General features: G+C 33.7%; 1 protein-coding gene across 2 annotated transcripts in view; it reads right to left on the reverse strand.

The window, feature by feature from the left end:
* Positions 1-25,620, reverse strand: part of LOC127970293 (signal-induced proliferation-associated 1-like protein 2) — a 106,929-nt gene that overhangs the window by 24,986 nt on the left and 56,323 nt on the right. The window contains exons 7-14 of one of the 2 annotated variants that reach the window (XM_052572779.1): positions 24,725-24,882; positions 22,602-23,178; positions 16,777-17,051; positions 11,275-11,526; positions 9,464-9,616; positions 7,817-7,914; positions 7,041-7,123; positions 1,891-2,297 (exon numbers count right to left, since the gene is read on the reverse strand). In XM_052572779.1, coding sequence (XP_052428739.1) covers positions 1,891-2,297; positions 7,041-7,123; positions 7,817-7,914; positions 9,464-9,616; positions 11,275-11,526; positions 16,777-17,051; positions 22,602-23,178; positions 24,725-24,882 — 2,003 coding nt within the window. The remainder of the gene's footprint in view (positions 1-1,890; positions 2,298-7,040; positions 7,124-7,816; positions 7,915-9,463; positions 9,617-11,274; positions 11,527-16,776; positions 17,052-22,601; positions 23,179-24,724; positions 24,883-25,620) is intronic. The other variant, XM_052572778.1, reaches the window with a different exon arrangement.

Consider the following 25,620-nt stretch of genomic DNA (forward strand, 5'->3'; position numbering starts at 1 on the left):
CACTTAGAAGATTTACATCTGTCAGACAGGTTGCTGACGTCGTCAAGCTTCGTTTGAGTCTGCGCGTCAGAAACGGAAGTGCTAAAAAACGCTAAAAATGGGCTTCACTTGTCTCAATTGAGTTCCAATGGGGTCGCTGTGTCTATTTCTTTTACTGTCTATGTGTCCGACATGTGCTGTATGCAGTAGACCAATCAAAACAGACTAGGGCCATCTGACCAATCAGAGAACAGTGGGAGGGGTTTAGAGAGAACGGCTTTAAACGAACAGTTTGAGATTCATTGGATATTGCATATTTTGAGAAAGCGAAAGCGTTTTTGACCTTGTAAGCATTTAAAGCCCCTGTAGGAGACTCCAAGACAATATTAGGAACCTTAAAAATTGCACAATAGGGGCATTTTAAAGTAATACGACGCAGCTGGGTACTGTGAACAATCCCTTGGGCTTTCGTTTAAGAAACAGTGGGTGAATTCTGCATTGACAGCGCTCTGTTCTGGCATCTTTTGAAATGTATTCACAAGTCAAACATTCACTCAAAAACACACACATCAGAACTGACAACATGCCTATGAGCAGGACCCTGACCTTTCTACAACAGCATGACAGTTGCCATTCTCCCCGATCTCAAAGAGACTTCTTACCATTTGTTCTGCCTTTTATGTAACATCCTATGCTTACAATTCTTTACATAAAAAGCATTAATACCGGTGTAAAGTTGTATACTTTTGAAAAATCTCTGGTTCTAGTTCCTATATTACCTCAATTACACAACTCCCACAATTATTCTACATTGCAAATAATGACTTCAATGAAAGACAATGCATCTTTCTTTTCCATGATGAAAAAATAACAATTCCATGATAATAATAAGAAATGTTTCTTGAGCAGCAAATCAGCATATCAGAATGATTTCTGAAGATCATTTGACACTGAAGACTGGAGAAATGATGCAGAAAACTTAGATTTGATCGCAGCAATAAATTACATTTTAACATACAGAATATTCATATAGAAAACTGTAATAATAGTGTACAATATGAATGTTTTACTGCATTTTTGATCAAATAAATGCAGCCTAAATGAGCAATAGAGTCTTCCTTCAAAAACCGCCCCAAATATCTGAACTGGTCAAGATTTTAGCATCTATAAAATGAGGACACAAGTCAATGTCAGTAATTTAGATGTAAAATGCCTGCAGACCTGTTCCTAAAAATCAGCATTCATCTCACTACAAGTGAATACACACAGCTGGATATTTAACATGTCAAAATAGGCAAATTACTTAAACAGTTGCACCCAATTACCATATTTTTCGGACAATAAATCGCACCTGAGTATAAGTCGCATCAGTCCAAAAATACGCACTGGACTATAAGTCGCATTTATTTAGATCCAAGAGAAAACATTACCGTCTCCAGCCACGAGAGGGCGCTCTATGTTTTCCGTGTATACTACAGGAGCACTGAGCAGCATACAGCGCCCTCTAGCGGCTGGAGATGGTAATGTTTTCTCTTGGTTCATTTCTCTCGGTTCATGTCAAATTAATTTTGATAAATAAGTTGCACCTGACTATAAGTCGCAGGAGCAGCCAAACTATGAAAAAAAGAGTGACTTATAGTCCGGAAAATACGGTAATTGTATGTTTGTTTGTGCGTAACTGGAAGAATATGCATATGCATATTTATTAACAATAACTGATGGCAGAGTGGGAAGTGCACATATTCTGATGTTAGCATTCAACGGTAGAAATCCATCCAGCAGGCTGATCAATAATGTTGGCAGAAACATTATCTGAACATCAACCAGGAAATGCTCAATCCATTTAACCTCAAGATACAAATCTGACTTATTTATATTCTCATAAGCATCAGCTGTCTCTCTTTTGCTCACCTAGAATGAGATGAGATCTCGCTCAGGTCTCCCATACTCGTGTCCGCGGGGCCATGTCCGGTGGCCAGAGCCACGGCGTAGCTCTGGGGAAGGTATAACCTGCTGTGGTCCTCCTCCGTGGATCCTTCTTCTGTCAGCTCCGGTGTCCACGGGTGTCCCGGATCAGACGCGCCGCGGCCCTGGAGCATGACACGGGAAACAGACGCGCCAGCGACCCCCGGGGGCATGCTACAGGGTGCAGTGTCAATGCCGCTGTCTGTGGAGGCTCCTTTAATGTAGGTGAGACCCAGCATCTCTGGATCCATCAGGTCCCCGGAGCCGAAGTGCTTCTCATCACTGTTACTGCTGGAGGCGTTGCTGGACAGAGTGTTGCTGCTGGAGTGGCTGGAGTTCTTATCGCCGCCCTGCTGGAGGACGACAGAAAAACATATCAGGGAAACATTAGCAATAGGGCCATTTTGGCAAGACATCTACTAAAGCCTGGCTCACACTGCAGGAGTTTTAAAATCCTAGCTGATTATGAAATCCGGCTGCATGACACACATAAGGAGAATCTTTGCAGACTATCTTCCCTCCGATCTTAAACATGCACACACTACAAGATTTGCTGCAGCATTTGCTATTGTGAAAGTACTGACGTAATAATAAAGCCATCATCATTCGGATTTAAATCCTAAAAATCAAACATGTTTGACCCTGATTTGTGTGCTAGCAGATCTGGAGGTGCAAGATTAAATCTGTGAATGCTTCACATCACAAGAGAACCCGTGCTGAACATCCCCATAGCACTGGCATTTTCAGACTTGCATTCTTAGATGCATGCACTTCCACAAGTGATGCCACTTGCAGTCTTTTTTACATTTATTTTATTATTTATTATTACTTTTTATTTAATCTTTCAACATATTACACAAGTCGCCAGGTGAGGAAGACAAAAAAATCAAGCTAAGTCACTTGCAATCAACACGAACCGTGCCTTTTGCCAAGTGGTGGTTTAAAACTGCGATTAACACTAATTTAGTACTATAACATTTTTAAGCAACAACTTAGCAGCCATATACCAAGAACTAGTTCTATTTTCTCAAACAACATAAAAATTATGGAAAATAAATACATATAAATAATATATATATTTAATAAGAAATATGAAAAAGACATAAAATATAAATATAAATATGAAAAAGACATATAAAACCATGAACAAAAATTATAAACAAACAAGTAAATAAATCTGTCTGCTAGGAGAATGAAAAAAAGGTAAACGTACCAAAGAAATATTAATAATAGGGCCATTTTTTGGGCAAACATTTGCTATGGCATGTTTATATTTAAAAATGAAAAGGAATACAAATTAATTAATCGATTAAAAAAGTAATAATTGTACAGCAACAGCACTGCTATATTTACGTGGACATTTTTATTAAAAACTATCATACAATAGCAACTAGCAACGTACAGTATATAGTATACATAATTATAATAATATACATAATAATATATAATATATAACTAATGTTTAACACACAAATAAAATTATTAAGAACTATATATATTATATATATAGATTTGTGTTTATATATAATAAATTCATAATATACAATATATATATATATATATATATATATATATATATATATATATACACACACACACACACACACACACATATATATATATATATATATATATATATATATATATATATATATATATATATATATATATATATATATAAAACAATATGAATAATATAACAATATAAAATAAATGTAATAGGATTTACATAAATATACAAATAATATATATAAAAATAAATAAATATATACATATGAGATCGAACTTATACTGCCAGCTTAAGTACCGAAGCTCAATATTTTAAAACACATTGACTAACCGTTTAGAATTGGGTTTAAATATTATACAAAGGAAACAAAACACAGTATATATCATCCCATTGTCTCCGTGACATTTTGTGCATGCTTGCATATTTTATGATCTTTAATTCTAATTAGCGGATGGAAAACAGGCGGTGTCTGCCGTCATATTCTGTCATGTGATGCCTTCTTTAGTCCAAACTAATATCACGCCACTTTAAATGTACCGCTGCATGCTGCAAAGACCCGCAAAACTAATTACTGTCAGCTCATGAATAATTCTGCGACTAGTAATGTATGCAAATATGAGCTGTATTCATTAATTAGTGTGCAGACAATAGGCGTAATAAATCAAGAGAGCAGACCAATGTACATCTCCCAGCATTTTACACAACGCAACATACATTAAAGATTATTCAGAGCTGAAAAGGTTTGTTAGAGATACTGATATAGACACAGCACTTAACGTGAATGAAGAGAGCGTCCTTTAATCTTTCATGCTTTTCTGTGTTTGTTTAAAAAGCTGTACAGATAAAAACCACCTATAGCTCTTCGTTGCAGACATACAAATCATATTCAGTAGATTAAACGTTCTCAGGATCGTAAAGCCTTCAGAGAAACTGAGAAAATCATTAGAGAACATAGCAATAGTTTATTTTCATTTTAGTGAAACTGATTGGATATGACACTTAACGTGGGCTGGAATGAATTAAGACAATATCTGCTGATTTCTTTAATGGAAATTGTTCAATTAGGAAGTAACGTGATTAAAAACTGCAGTGTTTGCACATGCTCTTCACAGTCTCTGAAAGAGAAAAGCCTCATTAAAAAGAAGTATTAACATTAGTGTAAGCCAAACATTAATTTACCTTGGAGCAAATGAAGATGATCGTACTAATAACATATGTTTTCATTTATGAACGAGGATGACACGTGGTTTATTGCAAAAAATAAAAACTGAATTGACAAGCTTTTACAGTTAATTTCTATAAAATTGTCCTCCGTAAACTGAAAAAGAAAACAAAGTCAGTAACATTTTTAAGCGAAGGGTTAATGATGCTTAAATAAATGCAAATGCAGTGCAACAAAATGAGGATGCTTAATTATTTTTGCATCATTCACTACTGATAAAATATAGTTATTTTACCCAATATTAACCTTTTTTCTTTTTGCTTATGAGAGCATCTCTGTTAACTAAAGCCAGACTCATCAGTGAAAAATTCTTCAAATGTAAACTTCACTTCAGAAGAGAAATGACGCTCGCTAGGTTTGGAGGAGAGCTTCTATCTACTGTACACAATATCTTCAGTAGAGGAGCCTGTTGTTTCTGCACTAAATGACTGTAATTCACTTTCAGCTGGATGCCGGTGGTCAGACGCTATAACAGGAACAGACAGTGTGAGATATTGGGTAAAACACACATTGGAGAGCGAGCGAGAGAGCGAGATAACAGCACCAAGGGCGGACTGACCTTATCTGCATTCATTCATCACACTGACACACATGCACACTGACAGCAGCACCAGCGGTCTCATGCGTGTCTGTCACACGAAGGCTTTCAGTCAACGCAGAAACACTAAAGACGAGTCGGAGAACTGTCCCAAGCAGAGGAAGCACATTCATATGTGAAGACCACATTGAAACACATTCAGACACTGCAGGGAAATCTAAACATACAGTTGCATGTATAAACAAATGCCTCCTGCTGGCCAGACACTATCCAACTGAATTATAAACAGATCACATGGTTTATTTCTGTCCTTTAAATGAACCGGACCTCATAAGCTCCTATACAGATGCAGGACAAGCAATATGATGCATATGCATGAAATTACGTCAAAATGCATGTCTCTGCAAGTACAGTATACTTGTAAACAGGGTTGCTTTGGTCAAGGTAAACAATTGAGAAAATGGGTTAAAAAGGATGAGTTTCACAGAAGGTTAATGTTCCAGCTTTCTGTTTCCTAGATGTTAATAAAACAAAACACAGAGAAAATTCACTTTTGTAGCTTTAACAGATTTATTAGATTTCATTTAGACTATACAGTGAAGACTATGCACTGTGTTATTTTACATTTAATTATGCTGTACCTGAAACTGTTAGTCTTGAATAATATAAAGCACTGTTTATTTCATTTGTATCTTTGTTCTATTATATTTATCTATTCTTGTAATTTGTTGATTTACTCACCTAGAAAATCATCCCAATCATTGATTATTTTCCTCCAAATAGAGCTATTCAAGAGATCTGGTGATTGTTTTTCTTTTTTTCCATATCGGAATATATATCACAGAAAAACAAAATATCGCAATGTGAGTTTTTTTTCCAATATCGTGCAGCCCTAATTTCTAATACAGGAAAGGTTATGAATGCTCATTTTTCTATTAAGGCCAATAATTCTGAAAATATTTTCTAAACATAATAATATTTTATCAGGTAGAAATTCTTCTGAGCATTGTCATTTTAGTACACTGATATTATATATATATAAATTTGTTTATTTTTGTATTTTCTGTCATCTGTCTATAAAGTTATTACCAACCTATCGTTTCATAATAATAATAATAATAAACATTAGTTTATATATCGCCTGTAAAAGTATCATAATAGCACCAACTTTTTTAATAAAGAGTATTATGATGATAATGGTTTCTAATTATCTTAAGTTTTAAATATTTAGTTTTTATTTTTGTATTTCTAGATTTTAATTTTAATTTTACTTAACATTTTAGCAATTATGCTGTCATTTGTCATTTTTATTAGCTATTTTTTAATGTTTTTTTTATTTAAGGTTTAGTTTTAATTATTTTAGTACTGCGAGTTAAACTTAATTAAGAACTAGGAGTAGTGCCTTGGCAACTAGTTGAAATAAATAAATAAAAAATAGATTTTTTTGTTTTGTTTTAATATTTAACTTTGTTTTACTTTTATTTTATTTTATTAATTTTTTTGGTGAATGGTTTAGTTAACTATAATAAGAAATCCTGAGTAAAATATTATTTAAAAATCCCCCCCTTTCCAAATAAGATTTCCAATATTTAATTTAAAAAATATAATTTTTTTTTTACCTATTGTAATCTATAGATACTTCTACTTTCTATATAAAAAATAAAAAATCTCTAATTACAGCAGATGTTCCGGAGGAAACATGAGGGCCACTGAAGGGTTAAAAATCTTGGACATCACTGTTTTAAAGGCATTTAATGGTTGAACTAATGTTTGGCTCTTGGCATCACTTGTCTTCTGTTGTGTGTTAAATGGGGGAATAGTCTTACCCGTGTCAATTTGTTTGGTGAATCCTTGCCTCTTTCCTTCAAGGAATTGAGGATCTTGGTGGAAGGGACGTGCCACTTCGCCTCTGTGAAGAAAGAGTGAAGGATAAACATGCAGATCGCAGAACATCTGACTGTCTGACAATTTAATAATAATTCTACAAGATAAAAAAATATTAAATAAAAAATAATACTATTAATTTTGTAAAAAAAAAAAAAAAAAATGCAGCCCTAATTTCTAATACTGGGAAAGTTATGAATGCAAATTTTTTCTATTTATGGCAATAATCATGATAATATTTTCTAATTATAATAATATTTTATCCGGTAGTAATTCTGAACAGTGTCATTTTAGTACACTGTTAATATATGTTAATTTGTTTCTTTTTGTATTTTCCGTCATCATTTTGCTTTTAGTTTTAGCAATTTGTAATTTAAAATGCAAAAAAAAAAACGATATAAATATGGCTATGTGAAAAAGTAAAAAAAAAATTACTACTACTACTAATACTGCTACAAGATAAAAAATATAAAATAAAATAAAAATATTACTATTCATTTTGTAAAAAAAAAAAATAGGTCTGCTGTGTCTGTATATAGGGTTAAATAAACTGGCCAAAAACAGTGTGATTATTGATTTATATATATATATATATATATATATATATATATATATATATATATATATATATATGTGTGTGTGTGCAGTGGCTGAAGTCTGTCTGAGCGTCTGTGTTCAGTGAAGGATGAGAGTGAAGCTGTGGATGTGTGAAAGGCACCTGAAGAGCGTGTCCTCTCCAGCGTCGGCTCTCTCTCTCCATCTCCCAGCATGCCCTGGGCTTCAGCCGAGCGCTCGTGGAGCACAGGAGACTGACACCTGTGGACGAGAGCGGTTAGAGCTCAAGACTCATGGGAACGGCCAGAATTACTCCAATCAGCCAAACGAGATGTTCATCTTTCGTTGCAGTGCACAGAGTTGGATTTAAACACCTCCAGCTGTGATCAAAGTCTCCGCCTCAATGGGATTGGTTGCAGAAAAACACTGGATATTAAGAAGAAGTCAACAAAGTCTGGTAATAAACTGTGTGAAGATCCTGTGGCTCACGTCTGCAGAGGTTGATAGATTTTGTCGATGCTGGACGAGACGTGTGAAATCTGATAAAAGTGTGCAGTGCTAAAGAGAAATCTTAATGGCCAACTTAAAATCAAGGACTGATTACTTTTATTAAATTAGAAAATTACCAACTACCAGAAAATTAATTGGGTTACACGTGAATTAATTTCTAAAAATGCAAATCAATTTATGTCAGATAGACAACACAATTCACTATATAAAATGTTCTAAAAATGTGAGATAAACATTACATTAAATAATATAAATATTAAATAATTTATATGAACAAATGTTTATTTTATAAATATTTATAAATGAATAAATGCTTATTAATTAATATATTGATTCATGCATTAAGAAAATGTTCAATAAAATAAATACAAAATAATATTTTTTATTAAATACTAAAACTATATAGATAGATAGATAGATAGATAGATAAACAAAAATAATATTAATAATTGGTTAGTAAATTTATTTAAATTAATAGTTTTTTAAGTAAATTAACACTAAATGAATACTGACTAAAATTTAATAAAAAAAAAAATATCAATACAATTCTATTAACTGATTTATCAATTAATTTTATATTAATATAATTGATAAGACCAAGACGTTAATACAAAAAAAAATTTATTTATGAAATGAACATTTTTAATATAATCCTATTAATTAATATTGTTGGTTGATTTATTAATTTATATTAACTGAACCAATAAATGAATACAACATTAAACTAGAATAAACTAAATAAATATGGAATAATATTTGATACAAACTGATTAATCTAATATATATTTATTGATTGATTTATTTCATTTGAGTTAACACATTAATACTAAATTAATCTAATAAATAAATACTAAAGGAACACCCGATGATGAAATGATCAATGTACCGTATTTTCCGGACTATAAGTCGCACTTATAGTAACATAGTCAGCGACTTATAGTCAGGTGCAACTTGTTTATCAAAATTAATTTGACATGAACCAAGAGAAATGAACCAAGAGAAAACATTACCGTCTCCAGCCACCAGAGGGCGCTCTATGCTGCTCAGTGCTCCTGTAGTCTACACTGAAGACAAAGAGCGCCCTCTGGCGGCTGTAGACGGTAATGTTTTCTCTTGGTTCTTGGTTCTAAATGAATCCGACTTATAGTCCAGTGGGACTTCTATGTTTTTTTCCTCATCATGACGTATTTTTGGACTGATGCGACTTATACTCAGGTGCGACTTATAGTCCGAAAAATACGGTAATCGTATTAGCTGTGTGCATGTCATATGTGGAGCAGAATGAGTGCGTGTGTGTTACCCGTCGTATCCCGGCTGCTGGTTCCAGCCGGTGCTTGCACAGGGTCCCGGGTCGCTGGAGGACGACTGGTTACTGGGTGAGCTGCGATAGTGTTGGGACGCGTCTCCTTTACTGCAGGACAAGACCAGAGGCTTCTCAATGTCCTGAACGCTCCTGCAGCGAGAGCAACACACATTCTCACGCCAGCTGCGATGCTGATACCCACACAGAGGAGTGCAACCTCAGTCTGAAGTCACAATGCACCGACCTGAACGCACTAATGATGACGTGCACCAACAATATGCATGCTAGTATATTAATGCATAAATGTCTTTTAACCCCTGTAAATATCTTACATTCATGCATGCAACCCGAGTATTCAAGAGGACTTGAATTCAAGGTAAACATTTCATCACTTCATGCATTTCTTTTGAAAATGTAAGAGGAGTTTGCATGTGTGTTTTTTGTGTTAGTATTAGTGCATCACTAATAAGAGGGTAAGACTGTCCAGTGGTGTGGCATTACACAGCTCTCTCCACATGCAGTCTCATTGAGGAGCTGGAAAGGTCATCAACACCACGAGGAACAAATGACCACATTATAACAGACCATAGTTGAGAGGCATATCGCCTGCATACCAAATACAGGAAGCTGAATTCATGATCTGGGTCAGTAAGTTTCCCGGGAACACCGGAAATGCAACACAACACTTTCCAGCAGAATGTAAATTGTCAGTGCACGCTGAAACTGAAAATGTTGCATGCACGATCCATGTTTATTTGCTGTTGTTTTTCCACATATTTGGTTAATGCATATTTTACATATTTGTTGTTTTGCCACATATTTGAGTCAATTTTCCCAATATAAGAATCAGGTTTGGGCACTGAAAAAAATCTTAATGAGTATGTTTGTCTTATTTTTCAGTTAAAATATATTTCTTTTAAATATAGCTTTAAAATATTGTATAAATGCATTTCAACAACTTCACAATTTTTTTAAGGGGAAAAGAGATTTTCTGAACATACTATACAATGATAGGCAGGATTATGTACTATGTTTAAACTAAATGTTTTTTAAAGTGTTTTTCAATGCACAGCAAGGCTGCATTTAATCATAATACACCAATATTACTACAATTTAAATGATCTGTTTTCTATTTCAATATACAAATTTCAGCTTTTTACCCTTTATGTGAGTGAATATTTAAGAGTATTTTTTTTTGTTTCCAGGTTTCAATAACTTTACTGGAGCAATATTGCATGCAATTTTAAGATGTTTTCATAGACTGTTTCTTAAAAATTAATGCATTTTGTCTTACTGCACCCCCCCCCCCATTTTTTATATTTTTTTACAATTTGAAATCATGCAATTCGTACAGTTTAATACAATTATAATTATGATTTAAATACAATTATATTAAAAGTAGAGCTGTTTTAAATTTTCAGAAATTCTGAAAAAAACCATTATCAAAATATTAATTCTATTATTTTTTGCAAACACACAAAACATGCAGATACATATATATATATTTTTTTTGCACTAGTCTATACTTTATGTATACAGCACTGCTTTTGATTAATTCATCCAAAATTTGTCAAATTCGGTCCCATTCTGCAGTACTGTAAATTCTATTTTTAAATGACTGGATTTGCAATTCCATCATAAAGCTCCACACAATTAAAAGTTTCATTATGTCTTCATCCTGCTGTATTTTTTGTGCATTCTATCACCCTGAGCTCTGGTTGCTTCAGAAAGGTGATGGATTCACAGTTACACTCATTCAACTGACATTAAGAGAAACACAAAGCATGCATCTGAAACTGATGTGATACCTGGGTCCGTCCGGCAGCTTCCTGTCGAAAGAGGTGCTTCGTGGGATGGCGGTCTGAGCGTGCTGGAGGATCTGCTGGCATGGCATGCGATCAGGACCCTGCGTGGGGGATCCGCGGGGAAGAGCCTGGCCACTGGTGGGCACGCGGTGCCAAGTGGTGTTTCTCTTGAAGGGCGTCTTGTACTCGCAGGGCGTCCCTTCACTGTCCAGCTTATACTCCACCATGGGAATGCGGTAGAGCTCTGAACATCCCCTGAGAGATACAGAGAGCAGAAAAAAACATCAGTTCATCTTATATTTCAACCACCTGTCATATATAGAGACTTCTAGATTTCATGCATCATAAATTGCATTTATTCATTAATTTGTAACTTTGAAATGCATGGGTTAAAGAAAATTAAATAGGTTGCAAAAAATGTTTGAAATATTGCACACACGTCACAATGTTGAGTATTCATGATTCAATCCTTGCAGGGACTGAACTAGTTATCATCTGGTTACCAGTCCCGGAAAATGCATTTGCTATTTAAACAAAATGACAAAAAATTATAACTGCGTCAGGCTGAAACAAACAAACAAACAAAAAAAAAAAACGCAGTTTAAAATTATGTTTATAATATTAAAATATATAGTTATATATGACAATATAACTAGTGGCAATGTAGTAACAAATTTGGATAATTGTTGGGAAAGAGAAACAAAGCTACGTATTTGTTTATTTGATAGGAGCAAAGTGTGCTCATAAACATCTGTGTTAAATAGAAAATATAAACATTACTAATTTACATCCATAATCCATTAGTGACAATATGCAAATACATAATATCTTTCATCACCATTTAATACCTTACTTAGCAACACAGAAGTAAACAATTTTCTTTAAATGTGTAACTTAAAGAGAAGTAAAACTGTAAAACCAGCGGGTTTACGATTAGGATAATAAATTAAAAAAATACAATAAAATAATAAAAAGTGAATCTCACTGGAATCCTTGCATATTCAAGTTCCTCCAGCTCTTATGTTAAAAATAAGGTGGATAAAAGCGCTAGAAGGGAACTAGAAGACAGACACAAAAAAGGAGAAGCTCATTGAGGTGGGTTTTTGGGTTGAAAGAAAAGAGCCTGAGGGTTACGAAAACAGTCATAAAAAAAAAATCAACTCTGGAGCTATTGTCTGCATGAAGCGCTTGAGGTGAAGGGTTAACGTTCTGCTCTTCTATTTGCATAAGCAGCCCACAGGCTCGTATCAATTAGATGCAGAAGACAGGTCTAGAATCAGACGATGTGATCTCTGCATGAGCTGCATTTATCATTGCCCTCTGGATATCACTGACCTGGCGTCCTCAGGAGGCCAGAGAACAGCTACGATACGATACACTTTCTGACAGGATCTCTTGGCATGAGCAACAGCAATGCAAAGCATCCTCGAAAGGGATTTATTTATTTATTTTGACAGAGAAATACTGCCGGAATACATTAAAGAAACAGATCAGGAATAAATGAAAATTCCGTCGTTCAGATTCTGTATGACTTTCATCTGTGAAATACAAACAAGATGAAAAGATATGAACAAGAAGAAAATGAGTTACTTTTGCAAAGAAGTAACGCAAGTTACTTTGATGTTTGATGTATTGACTGACAGCTCTCCTGTCACCGTTGTGAGAAATCAGGAGTGAAGTGAAGAGACAGTGACACTTCCTTCAGGCTGGAGCTTATACATTTCCCTTTTGGTGTGAAACGGCCTTTACAGTGGACAAAAACATAACTCTTGGGCTTTTTGTTATTAAAAATGAATAAGCAAGCCCAGCTCAGGTGACAAAAAGTAATGCAAAAGTAACATAATGCATACTTAAACAAAAAAATGCATTTAGTTATTATTTTAGAGAGTTTATTTTCAAAATAAAGCTTTTTCCAAACAGTTTCCGTAACTGATTAACTGTCAATTTTGAACAATTTAATGTGCCTTTATTGAATAAATGAATGAATCAGACACAAAAGCAGACACCCCTTTATTAAAAAAAAATGTGTAACCTAACCCTAGAAATAAAATAACCTCTAAATGAAATAAAAGTCTAAATAGTTTCCGGTTGAAAAGAGACGTAAACTACTGAACCCTGTGAGATGCTGGGTGTTTAACAGAATAAACAGCTCAATCAGTTTATAACATCTGTTTTCCCATTAAAAGCTGAATAATACCCAAAACTAGCGTAAAACTATTCACAGCAGTTTAAAGAGCACGCTAAAGCTAATTTGTGTATCTTTCTACATGCTAATCAAATGTTTTGCTTCACTATTTACTTCCACAGAGAACAAAATATTCACATTTTCCACATCAGAACCTGATACTTCTGACCTGCGCTGACATATGAAGAATAATCTACAGCGTGTGAATGTGCAGAGAAACACGAACCCAATGCATTTAGGTGGAAGCTCTTACAGACTCAGTATGTTGTTTTAGAAACACCCTCGATTCCAGACGTCTAACCAAGAGTTATTCCCAACATTAACGAGCCTTTTATCCAAGAAATAGCGACTCAAGGGTCAATCCTCTCATAATACACTATTAGATTGGGATAGAGAGATAAGATACCAATGAGCCTGCAAATACAATAATAATTTAGTATTTAAAAATAAACCTATTATCTGCCTTGGAAGTGGACTTTGAAATTTGTAACTCTGTAACTCTTTTTTTATGTCTAAACATACACATTACCCACTAGTGTTGTCACGATACCAAAATTATTGTTTCGATACCGATACCTAGTCACGAATTGCGATTTCGATACTTTTCCGATACTTTTCCTGAAAAGGGAAAATACTCTCTCAAATATCATTGTGCTTTATTTTAAAACCGGGGCAACATTCGAATCATATAACACGCTCATAAATGAACATAAATGAATATATAAACAGCAGATATATTAAACATTTGAACAAAATATGGAATATCAAAAATATAAAAAAGTATCACTTGAATCACATGAAGCCTAGTGATGCGCGGGTCGGGTTTTTATCCAACCCGCGGGTCCCGCTTTTATGAAATTATTTGTCCCGCCCCAGCCCGCAAATAAAGTACAGTTTCTTTACCCACCGCGACATGCGCATCTGGAACATCACGGAAGATACATTGCTAGACCTTCGTATTGTAACCTTATCAAAGAACCTAATAAAATATGAAAATATATATTCCAAATATTTAATATAGGCTATATGAAATTGCACTAGTGATGGTTCGTCCCTGAACGAATCGTTTCATATTTAGCATACAGAACATAACTCCACGTTTAATCCACGATTCATGTGAATATTATATATGAACTGTCTGATCAAACAATTAAAATGTTAATTATGCAAGAAAACCTCGTGCTTTGTTCAGCTGAACAATTTATTTAAACTATTTTAATGCGATTACACATTTTAGTAAAGCCAAATCAGTTAAGTAAAGCCACTAATGCAGACATCTCGCTCGCTGTAGCGCTTTTTTTGCTGCTTGCGTGAGGAGAAAAAACACAGACGTCCATAGGGAGGAACTGGAAGCGTGCGTTGCACACACCAACATAAAATACGTCTCTTACAAATCTGGAACGCAGTCATTCTTTAAAGTATTGATGCTAATGAATTAAGGAATCGTGATGTTTTTAATTTCCTAGAATCGCGATACTTTTGAAGTATCGGTGCACCGTGCAACACTACTACACACTGACTAAAATTCAAAAAGTGAAAAAGCATAATAAAACCCTTTTAATCATCAAATAAATGCAGCCCTGCTGAGCAGAAGAGACAACTTTAACAATTTTACCCAGCTCAAACGAAAAAAAAAAAAGCAATATGCGCTTTCAAGCCGTGGTTTACAGTGGATTAATAACAGCTAAGGGGCATTGTTAGCACTCCCTTAAACCCTCTTAGCTGTTATTAATATTTTATTACTTGTTATTTTCATAAATTGGTTATTCCATATATATATATATATAGCAAGGATTCACAAAATAATGTAATGATAGTAGTAGTGCAATGAACAATAGCTTTGTATGCAACCAATCAGAATGAAGGAGCAGAACTATTCGCTTTATAAATCGGGACTTTCCCATCAAACACACTGGTTTTACCTCCTCTCTTATTTTAAAGAGCTCATAGATGTCTTTTTATGGCTGAGCAGAAACCAGTCTGGGCGGGTGAAATATGGCTCTAATATTAGCCTAACCCAGAAAATCTATTTATTTACACTCGAGCAGCAGGAAGTGGCTGTAACCCTGCCGTCCTCAAGCTTCTCCATCATTTCTATATGTATCTTTAAACATGCCGCCCGTACATCACACTAATGAGGGAAAAACAGAAACATTTCAGATGTGTCCACATTCAAAATGACCCACTTATGGATTGAAAATGTAAACAGTGGGTAAATATTTGGTTATATTAGTGTATGCAATGTTTCGAGGCTCTGCTCCTCGACGTCTGACCTGAAGCATGAGTCTCGGCTGTATACGAGAGTGTTGCAAGTCTTCCCTTTAAATACATTTATCCGGGTGTACAGTTCATGCATATAGGATGCAACGATGACATCCGGAGTTCAAGCAATTCTAGGAATATTCTATCTTGTTGCATTTGCCAGATGCTTTTATTCAAAACGACTTGCATTGCATTGAAGATACAGTATGCATTTGTTCAGTCCTCACATGTCTCCCAATAACATTATTAGATGATTTTTAAATGCTCAACATGACAAGCCACTTTAAAGTACAGAGAGCTCAAGGAGATGCTCTGCTGTGTAAATAAGCTTCTGATGCGTCATGTATGAACACGGATCACTGTAAGAGGATTTGCTGACATACTGGATTGAAAGAGGGATGATTGGAAACGATCAGCATGTGTTTACATCTGATATGATTATACTATGATAATGCTAAATGCAAAAAAAATAAAGAAGTAATAGAACATTTGTAGTGAAAATGAAAATAATTGTTTAGTGAAAATGATAATTGTTTTAACTCATATTCATTTCAAATATTCAAGTTAAAATTGAATATCTTCAATCATGGCTCATATTAAAAAAATAAAATAAATAAATAATAATAATAATAATAATAAATAAAAAAAAAAAAATTATAAAAATAAAAATAAACTAAAAATAAAATAAGATAAAAATAAAATAAGATAAAATTAAAATAGTTGTTAAACAAACCTATATTCCCAAGTATAAAGCTTCTAACAAAATAAGAATATTATATCATATATAAAAAATACACATTTAAAATCTATATAAAATTATGTTATAATATAATATAATATAATATAATATAATATAATATAATATAATATAATATAATATAATATAATATAATATAATATAATATAATATAATATAGTTGCTGGATAAACCCCTAACCCTAAGTACTAAACTTCTAAATAAAATAAAAAATGCAAAATTTAAAAAGTTATTTTTTTTAAGTCAGAAACTTTCACAGATTTTTTAAAATGAATTTTAAAATGGCCAAGGTCACTGATACCTTCTGGGAGCTCCGTCCTCATACGGCTGGATAATGACCACCTTGACGGAGATGGAGGTGCGCAGCAGGTCGATCATCTGCTCGTGGGTCAGCGTGGCCACCGCCACCTTACAGATCTCCACCAGCCGGCTGCCCTGACGTAAACCGGCCTTCCAGGCGTATCCGAACGGCTCCACGTCAGCCACGATGCCCTCGAAGTTGACGTGGAAGCCCAGCTGACCGAGACCGTTCCTGCGCAAGGTCATTTCTGTGGTCTCACAGCCGCGCGTGACCATCTGGAGCAAGACAGAGAGACCGAGAGAGAAATCAGCCTCTGTTTATTAAATACTATCAGTCACAAAAAGAATAACATCACTTCAGAAAAGTCACATTATAGCACTTTTTTCATTTGTGAGCTTGAAGGAAAAGAGATGCTTGGACATTCTTCACAATCCCTCCCTTTTGAAAAGTCATTTCGGTCTGGAAACATGATGGTAGGTTAATAATGGCAGCATTATTTCTGGGTGAACTGTTCCTTTAAGCAGCTCAGATGTGAAGGACAGACGGTCACAGGGAGATGAGCCAAAAAAAGAGATAAAACCAACGTCCCCCGGCAACATTTAAATCCAAGAGGGACGGATGTGTGCCTGTATGTCCTCTCAATCTAAAGAGCCTTTCGTATGGAAATAAAGACAAGGGCACTCCAGCGAAAACGGTTTTTGTTTTTAAGAAAGGAAAAAATTGATCTGGAAGATACAACGAATCAGTGGAGAGAAAGAAACTCTTCACTCTGATGGTAAAAACAGAAAACATTTATAATGCAAGATCAACACCATAAAGTTGATTCCTTTCACATTTAATATTAAATTAATATGATATGACATGATATATGATATATTATATAATAGGAGTTGTTGAACAAACCCACATCAGTTAGGTAATAAACATCCAGAAAATAAATAAATAAATAATAAATTTTAAATGAAAAGGTATAATTCAATAATTCAATAATTCAAATGAAATATATATTTAAAAAAAATTATATCAATATAATGTAACTATTATATAACAACATTAATAAAATGCAATATAATACTTCAATTAACACTTCTGTATCAGATTAAATTAATATAGAATAGAATAGAATAGAATAAAAGAGGTAATGAACAAACCCCTATCCCTATGGTTAATATAAACAATTTATAATTTTTTTTAAAAAAGTTTTAATTTACTTAAAATACAAATATTATAAAAAATTCTAAAAAATATGAATATAATAAAATTTAAATAAAAAAAAGAATAAAAACAACAATTTGTTGTTGAACAAACTCCTATCCCTAAATATTAAACTTCCAATAATAAATCAAATTAAAAAATTTAATATAATAAAAAGTTGTTAAACAAACACCTAATCCAGACTATTACATTTTCCAAAATATGAATAAGATAATTTAACACAATATAATACAATAACATATCACTAGAGTTGATGAACAAATCACTAAAATAAAAAATAGAAGTATTATACATTAATACAATATAATGTAACAATACAATATAATCAAAATAATAAAATATACTAACAATAATAATAAAAATAAAATAAAAATAAATGTGGCTTGTTAAGGAGTGGTGTTTAATTCCATTAGATGCTGCTAGTGGCACAGAAATGACACAGTGCCTCTCTACAGACGGGTTTTCCTCAGGACTTGCCCATCTTGAACTGGTTTGACTGATTTTCTTTGGACTCCAGTATTAACGGCTGTAGTAATTAGCATTAAACCAGTATAAACATGCCATTATTAGATGGTGATTGCTGCTTATGTTCACACGGTCATGTGACACAATCTCATTTAATCATTAGAGTGCATTAACGAGAGCTGAGCTCCAAACCAGCAGGACTATGGGAAAACAGGAGTGGACGGGCAGGTGAAGGGTTAAGAGCACATATATATAATGAGTACATTGATTAGTGAATGTGTATTTGATTAGTCGGCGGAGTCCGGGAGGTTTGGTGAGTCAGTAAATGATACTCTGAGGAGAGGCTGATCCATCTTAAAAGCTTTACCGTAATAAGCCAAGCTAGCGAGAGTGACTCACTGTTCACTTGATTTCCGCTGTTAGTAGTAGTTAGTCAACAAGTACAGACACTGATTCAGCGAGCGACTTTAGTTTCAATGAAGGACTGAAACCACAACAGCTTGAGTCTGTTTTCAGGATTCAGACGTCATTAACAGAGTCTGCACTTCAGCAATAACAAACTTATTGAACTGCCATCCATTCATAAAAAAACTACTTTGAAGGATTGAACTGCTCTGTCAATTCTACGTCATCAGTTAGGATCTATGTGTGCTTTTTGATAGCTTTCCTTAGAAAGCCACGTTTATAGCATTTGTAAAACTATATCTAAATATATCTAAATTACGGCCTATGCTCTCAATGTCAAATGCAGAAATGTTAATCCATGCATTTATGACTTCAAGGTTAGATTATTGTAATGCGGTCCTGTCAACTATGCACTGGCTCCCTATCAAACATCGTATTGATTTTAAAATATTGCTTATTACTTATAAAGCGTCAGAGCCTTTTCCTATTTGGCGCCTAAACTCTGGAATAATCTTTGTAACATTGTTCGGGAGGCAGACACACTCTTGCAGTTTAAATCTAGATTAAAGACCCATCTCTTTAACCTGGCATACACATAACATACTAATATGCTTTTAATATCGAAATCCGTTAAAGGATTTTTAGGCTGCATTAATTAAGTAAACTGGAACCGGGAACACTTCACATAACACCCTATGTACTTGCTACATCATTAGAATGGCATCTACGCTAATATTAGTCTGTTTCTCTCTTATTCCGAGGTCACCGTAGCCAAATATGGGTTATTTTAAGAAAATAAAAAATAATAAAAATGTAAAAGCTAGAAAAGTTACTTGTGCAAATAAGTAAACAGAAAAAGATACAGGTGTTTTCAGCTAGAAAAGATTTACATTTTATTTGATGCAACTATTAAATGTAATGCAAAATATAATTAACGAAACTGATAGAATGAAAGAAAGAATGAATAAATAAATGTAATAAAAAATTATTAGAAGGCCAGAAAATATATTATTTTTTTAATGTAATAAATGTTAGAATATATAAATAAATAAATAATATAAAATATATAAAATATTGTGATTAAATGTTAATTACATGTAATATATAATTAATAAAACGGATAACATAAGTAAATAAATAAAAAAGCATGAATAAATAACAGAAAATAAACATTAAAATTATTAAAAAGACAAAAAAAAATATTTGATGTACTGATCAAATCTTAGGTAAATATATAATGAATGAATAAACGAATTAGAAAATATATACATTTTTATTTTATTTTTTTAAATGTTATGAAAACATAATAAATGAAAATGGTAGAATAAATAATATTTTAAATAAATATAAAAAAATAGAAATAAAAAGATTATATACTTTTTTGATGCTATATCAAATGTAAATAAAATAAAATAAAATAAAATAAATGGCACCATCAATGGCAATGCCATGAGCTCGACTCTCAGCAATACAGGTTGCTTCGAAAAAAAGCATCTGCCAAATGCATGAATGCAAACTTAAACTTCATGTGTACTTTACACACGCACACACACACACACACACACACACACACACACACACACACACACACACACACACACACACACACACACCAATGAATCATTCGCAGTAACAAGCAGATTTTAGGTGTTGATTTCCCACAGAGTTTAAAGCAGCCCAACATTGTGCTTTCCTTAAACACACATCATTACACAGATCAATGAGACGCTAAACCACTGCTGGTCAACTGCTAGTTTCAGCATTTTCATTCATTCCAGTGATTAACTACACACAGAGCAACAAACAAACTCCAAGACAGCAGCTGAAGCAAAGCAAACTGTGAAGTGATCCTCAGAGGGATTCCCACACGTCTGTATCTGTGCTAAACTGCTTTAAAGAGAGCAATCTGTTGTGCGTCTGCCACAGCACTGCTCTTACTCTTCACCTCTCGCTGTCAGCCCGTCCTGTAACACTGACATGAGAGAAACACACATGCAAACTGCTAGTATGAGCCAAAACGTGATATTTATATGATATATAGCATGTTTTCATTATAAGTTTAATTAATTATAGTATGATTGAGGACGCCTTTGAATCATGAATTATTAATGTCATCTACGATGCTTCAACAGCATCCGAAAGCCAAAAACGGAGCGACCCGAGTGAGTTTAACTGGTTTGGGCATTTACAGAAGCCAAAAAAACACAGATCAGGAGCCGCGCCAGGAGTAACACACACTCGTCAAACAATAATCATGTAAAAAGATTAGGATGATTTCTCAAGACACACATTTACAGGACGACGATGAAACTAACTGAATATCCCCTAAGAAAAGTCATTTAAGGAATAATTAGACTGTTACCCAAGATAACACGAACACAACTGCAAGCCAACTTTCTTCTCCAGCTTCGAGAAAAGAAGAATTAGCAGGTTTTGATTGAGCCAGATTGAATTTTGATTAAGAGAAAACACTGAACTGAGTAGACAGACGTCTAAATGAAAGACGAATAGAAATAGTGCATCATGGGAGTTGTGGTTGACAGTCAATAAGTTAATCTAACAATACCGCTATATAAATCAAGAAACTAGTACTTTCAATCAGCAACGATGAATTAAATGAATCTAAACTGACAGTAAAGAGATTAATAATGTTACAAAGTATTTCTATTTCAAATAAATACTGTTCTTTAGAGCTTTCTACTCATCAAAAAATCTTAAAAAATCAAATGTATCAAAATATTAAGCAGCAGAACAGTTATTTTAAATTCTAATAGTATTTCACAATTTTACGTAACTGTAGTTTTAGTCAAATAAATGTAGCCTTGGTGAGCAGAACAGACTCCTTTTAAAAACTAAAAATCTCACAGAATTAATTATTTCATATTTCAAGCTAAACATTTGCACAATTAGTGTGGCAAATATATATGGTTATTTGGAGGCGTATCTGAATGCAAATGACTGTGAAAATTAACAAGCATGGTGCTTTAAAACGTGGGATTTAGCAACAATGAATACTTGTGTGCACATTTGATAAATACGGATTTATTTGGTTATTGGGTTTGAGGGGGTTAAATTAGCCCCCTTAGTAGTGCAACAAACATATCCCAAATATCAAAACTCAAAATATTACATTTTTATACCTAAAATAAATATTTTACAGTTAATGTTATGCATATTGATCATAAACCCAGTTAAAACGCTTCCTACCACTTGCCGTCCTGCACAAAACTTAACATCTACCACAGATTTATCTGAGGTAGAATGCTAAACGTTTCAATACAAGCATTTCAGTCAAATGCAATTTATACAATGTTTCAAACCTTAATCTCAGGGGAGAAAATGTACTTGCCGCAGTTTAAAATCAGATCCAAAAATGCATCCAACATGAGCTGCATCCAAAGTGAATTAAATACTCCAAATATTGATCGCAGCTCCCTGATGCGCGGAAATTATATGCAATATTATAATGTTTGCGGAAGCACACGGTAAGAGCCAGATTTAAAAAAAACTGAGCAGTGCTTTGATACAAGAATGCACACAATGAATGGCGACTCTAGAAAGCAGAAGTCAAATCGCCGATATTTTGGACGATTTTTTATCGCATTTATTCAGGTCCAAATAAAGGACACGTCCAGGGAAAAGATGACGTACTGTCACCCTAACTTACACACAATCTAAATTGAATACATAGGACAAAATATATAATTTTCTATGCACTCTTAATAAATAAGAGCCCTTACCTCAAGTCTTTGCACGATCTCTCGAATGTCCTCTCCACAGTTGTCATGCGCGGAAAACATCACGCACTCCCCTCGTTCGTAGAAGATCTTGATGCTCATGACGCCAGACGACCAGCCGATGACGTCCCGACAGGAGCAGTTAAAAATCACATTCTTGGACTCCTCCTCGATCAGCACGATGAACTCGTTGGAGATCCCCAGCAGGCACTCCACGTCCGCCGATTGGCCGAAATCCCGCGCCACCACGCTCCACGTGATCGCGCCCACGCTGTGGAGATGGGCGTCCTTCCTCGGCTTCACCCGCTCTTTCTTCTTAGCCCCCAATGTGATGAAACTGAACTTCACCGCCGAGTCTACAGTCGTCGTGCTCACGAAGTTCTCCGCGAGGTCCTTGAGGTACTCCTGCCGCGTGCGGGTCGCCATTGCACGAAACTTCTCCGATTTGTGCGCCGCGTTTTCCCCGTTGATCACCTTGGCCAGCAGGAAGTCCCTGAAGACGGCTGACTTGGGAAAGGTGACTCCTTTAGGAATGGGAGGGCCGAACGGAGGCACGTCTTTGGACCTGGATACCGCAACACTGCGAAGATGACAACGAGGGAGATTGTCTGGTGTGACTAACGCAATGCAATATGAGATGCACGTCACAGATCTGAAAACACTTATGTCTAATCCCATTTGTACCCATACACCTCGTTTCACGCGTTAAACATTCATCAAAATTATAGAGTTTGTGTTCCGAAGTCGAAAAAAAAAAGTCTTACGGATTTGGAACAGAATTGGGGCGGGTAATTAATAACAGAATTTTTATTTCTGGGGTGAACTAACCCTTCAAAGAGTAGCAAAAATCTGAAATAAATGATTAATTCCGTGAAACAAAAAAAGTGCAATTTTTAAGGAAAGTTCATACAGATCTTCGCAAAGAAAGCAGCAATGAGCATGAACTGGCGTCTACAAAAATAACAAAATAAGAACCATAAATAGTCTATATGATAGAGTTTTGTGATGAACTACAAGTGAAATACAAGTTGTTATTCACTGGAAACGAGAGCCAGTGTTATTATAATATTATTTGTATACTACTACAGCTTTGATTTATATATTTAGCTTTCATTATAAGTTTAAGTAATTTTGTTATGTGCTTTTATATTTAATATATAATATATAATATACTATATATATATTTATATATACATATTTTAAAATTTCTAAAATTATTATAATTTTTTCCTCTAATATTTACATTTGAGTAATTTTGCTTTGCTTTTGTCATTTTTATGATATTTTTCTATATTTATATAATTGCTTAAATTTTTTATTTTTTTTTATTTTAGTTTTAGGAATTTTAATTTCCATTTTATCTTTTATCAATTTGTTACTATTCTATTTTAACACAATATGTTTGTATATTATAATTTTAATGTTGTATTATATTGTACTGTTTATATTCCAGTTTTATTCTTAACTTTTTACATTTCTATTTTATTGTAACAGGGTGGTCGTTTATTTATCACATATATTTTTTAAATTAGTTGATTAATTTGTAGTATTTTGACTTTAGTGTTTTATTATTTATTTATTTTTCTAAATTCCCGTTTTTCTAATATCTATACATATATTTTTTTTCGCTCTCATTTTCTGCATTATTTCAATGGCCAAAAATAATTTTAATAGTTTTAGTTAAAAACAACAACACGAATCAAGATTTTCAGTGAATAATGACTTTAACAGTGTTCCATAAAACTACAGTAAGTGTTCATAAGATTTACATAGAGGAGGAGTCATATGGACTATTTTCATGGCACTGGTATGTGTCTATTTTTGGGTTTTACAGTAACTGATAACTATAGATTTCATGATATGAGAGATGCACAAATCAGACTTATCCAATTACATAATTTCCCCTTTAATGCAATAATTAAATGCCTCAACTAGCCTTTGGCATTGCTTTTAAACAGTTCCTGCGAGTTATCCAGCATTTAATGCAGGTCCGTCAGCTTCAATTATATTTTTCTCTCTTTACAGTAACAGACTTCACTTTATTTCTCTTAATATAGTGCATCATAATCATAATTTACGTTGTAAATCAAAGGCATCGTTCCCACACAGACGTTTGCTTCACTCACCTGTAGCAGACGTTCTCCGTGCACGGATTGTGAACTTTAATGATGACAAACACATGCTGGAAATGGGAGCGGATGTTTTTGGGTGTGAAAGGCAAGGCACCGGGCTCCTGGAACACGATGGTGACGATGTCATTTCCTATGTGTCTCTTTCTGAGCAACTGGTGAGAGAAGACAAAGAACAGAGGTGCATGGACTCGGTGTGTGCCGTTTACTCAAAGGACAGGTTTTAGGACACTTTAGTAAGTGTAGTAGCAAATCCATTAGCTTCAAAGTGCCCAGAATTTATTTCATTTTGGCTAATATGAACTAACAGAAACTCTAATTATAGGAAAAATTACTGAAAATGATATTTTCAATCGTCTTTTGTAACCAGGGCCCAAAGTTAACATTTGCAGTGTGAAATAATAATAATAATAATAATAATATACATAAAATATTATTTTTATGTTGTTTAAATATTGAATGTTGTTAAAATATAGAAAAATAAATGGACATCAGCTATAATCATAACTCTAAAAATTTAATTAATTAAATAAAATCATAATAAAAATGTTATGTTGATAAAATTCTGAAAATAAAACAAATTAGTAGTAATAATAGTAAAAATAATTAAAGTAGTAGTAGTGTTAGTGTTAGTATTATAGTTTCGTATTTATTTATTTTACTGTTTTTATCAACACATGTATTATAATTAGTAGTAGTATTTGCTGTAATATAATAATAATAATAATAATAATTTTGTGAACAAAATAAAAAGTGAAAAAAATAAAACAACTTGTTGCTAAACATTTTGAAATTAAATAAAAACTATTATTATTATTATATTATTACAGCAAATACTACTACTAATTATACTAATACATGTGTGTTGATAAAAACAGTAAAATTTAACACTT

The sequence above is a fragment of the Carassius gibelio genome, chromosome B13, assembly GCF_023724105.1.
Source record: "Carassius gibelio isolate Cgi1373 ecotype wild population from Czech Republic chromosome B13, carGib1.2-hapl.c, whole genome shotgun sequence".
NCBI classification, from domain to species: Eukaryota; Metazoa; Chordata; class Actinopteri; order Cypriniformes; family Cyprinidae; genus Carassius; species Carassius gibelio.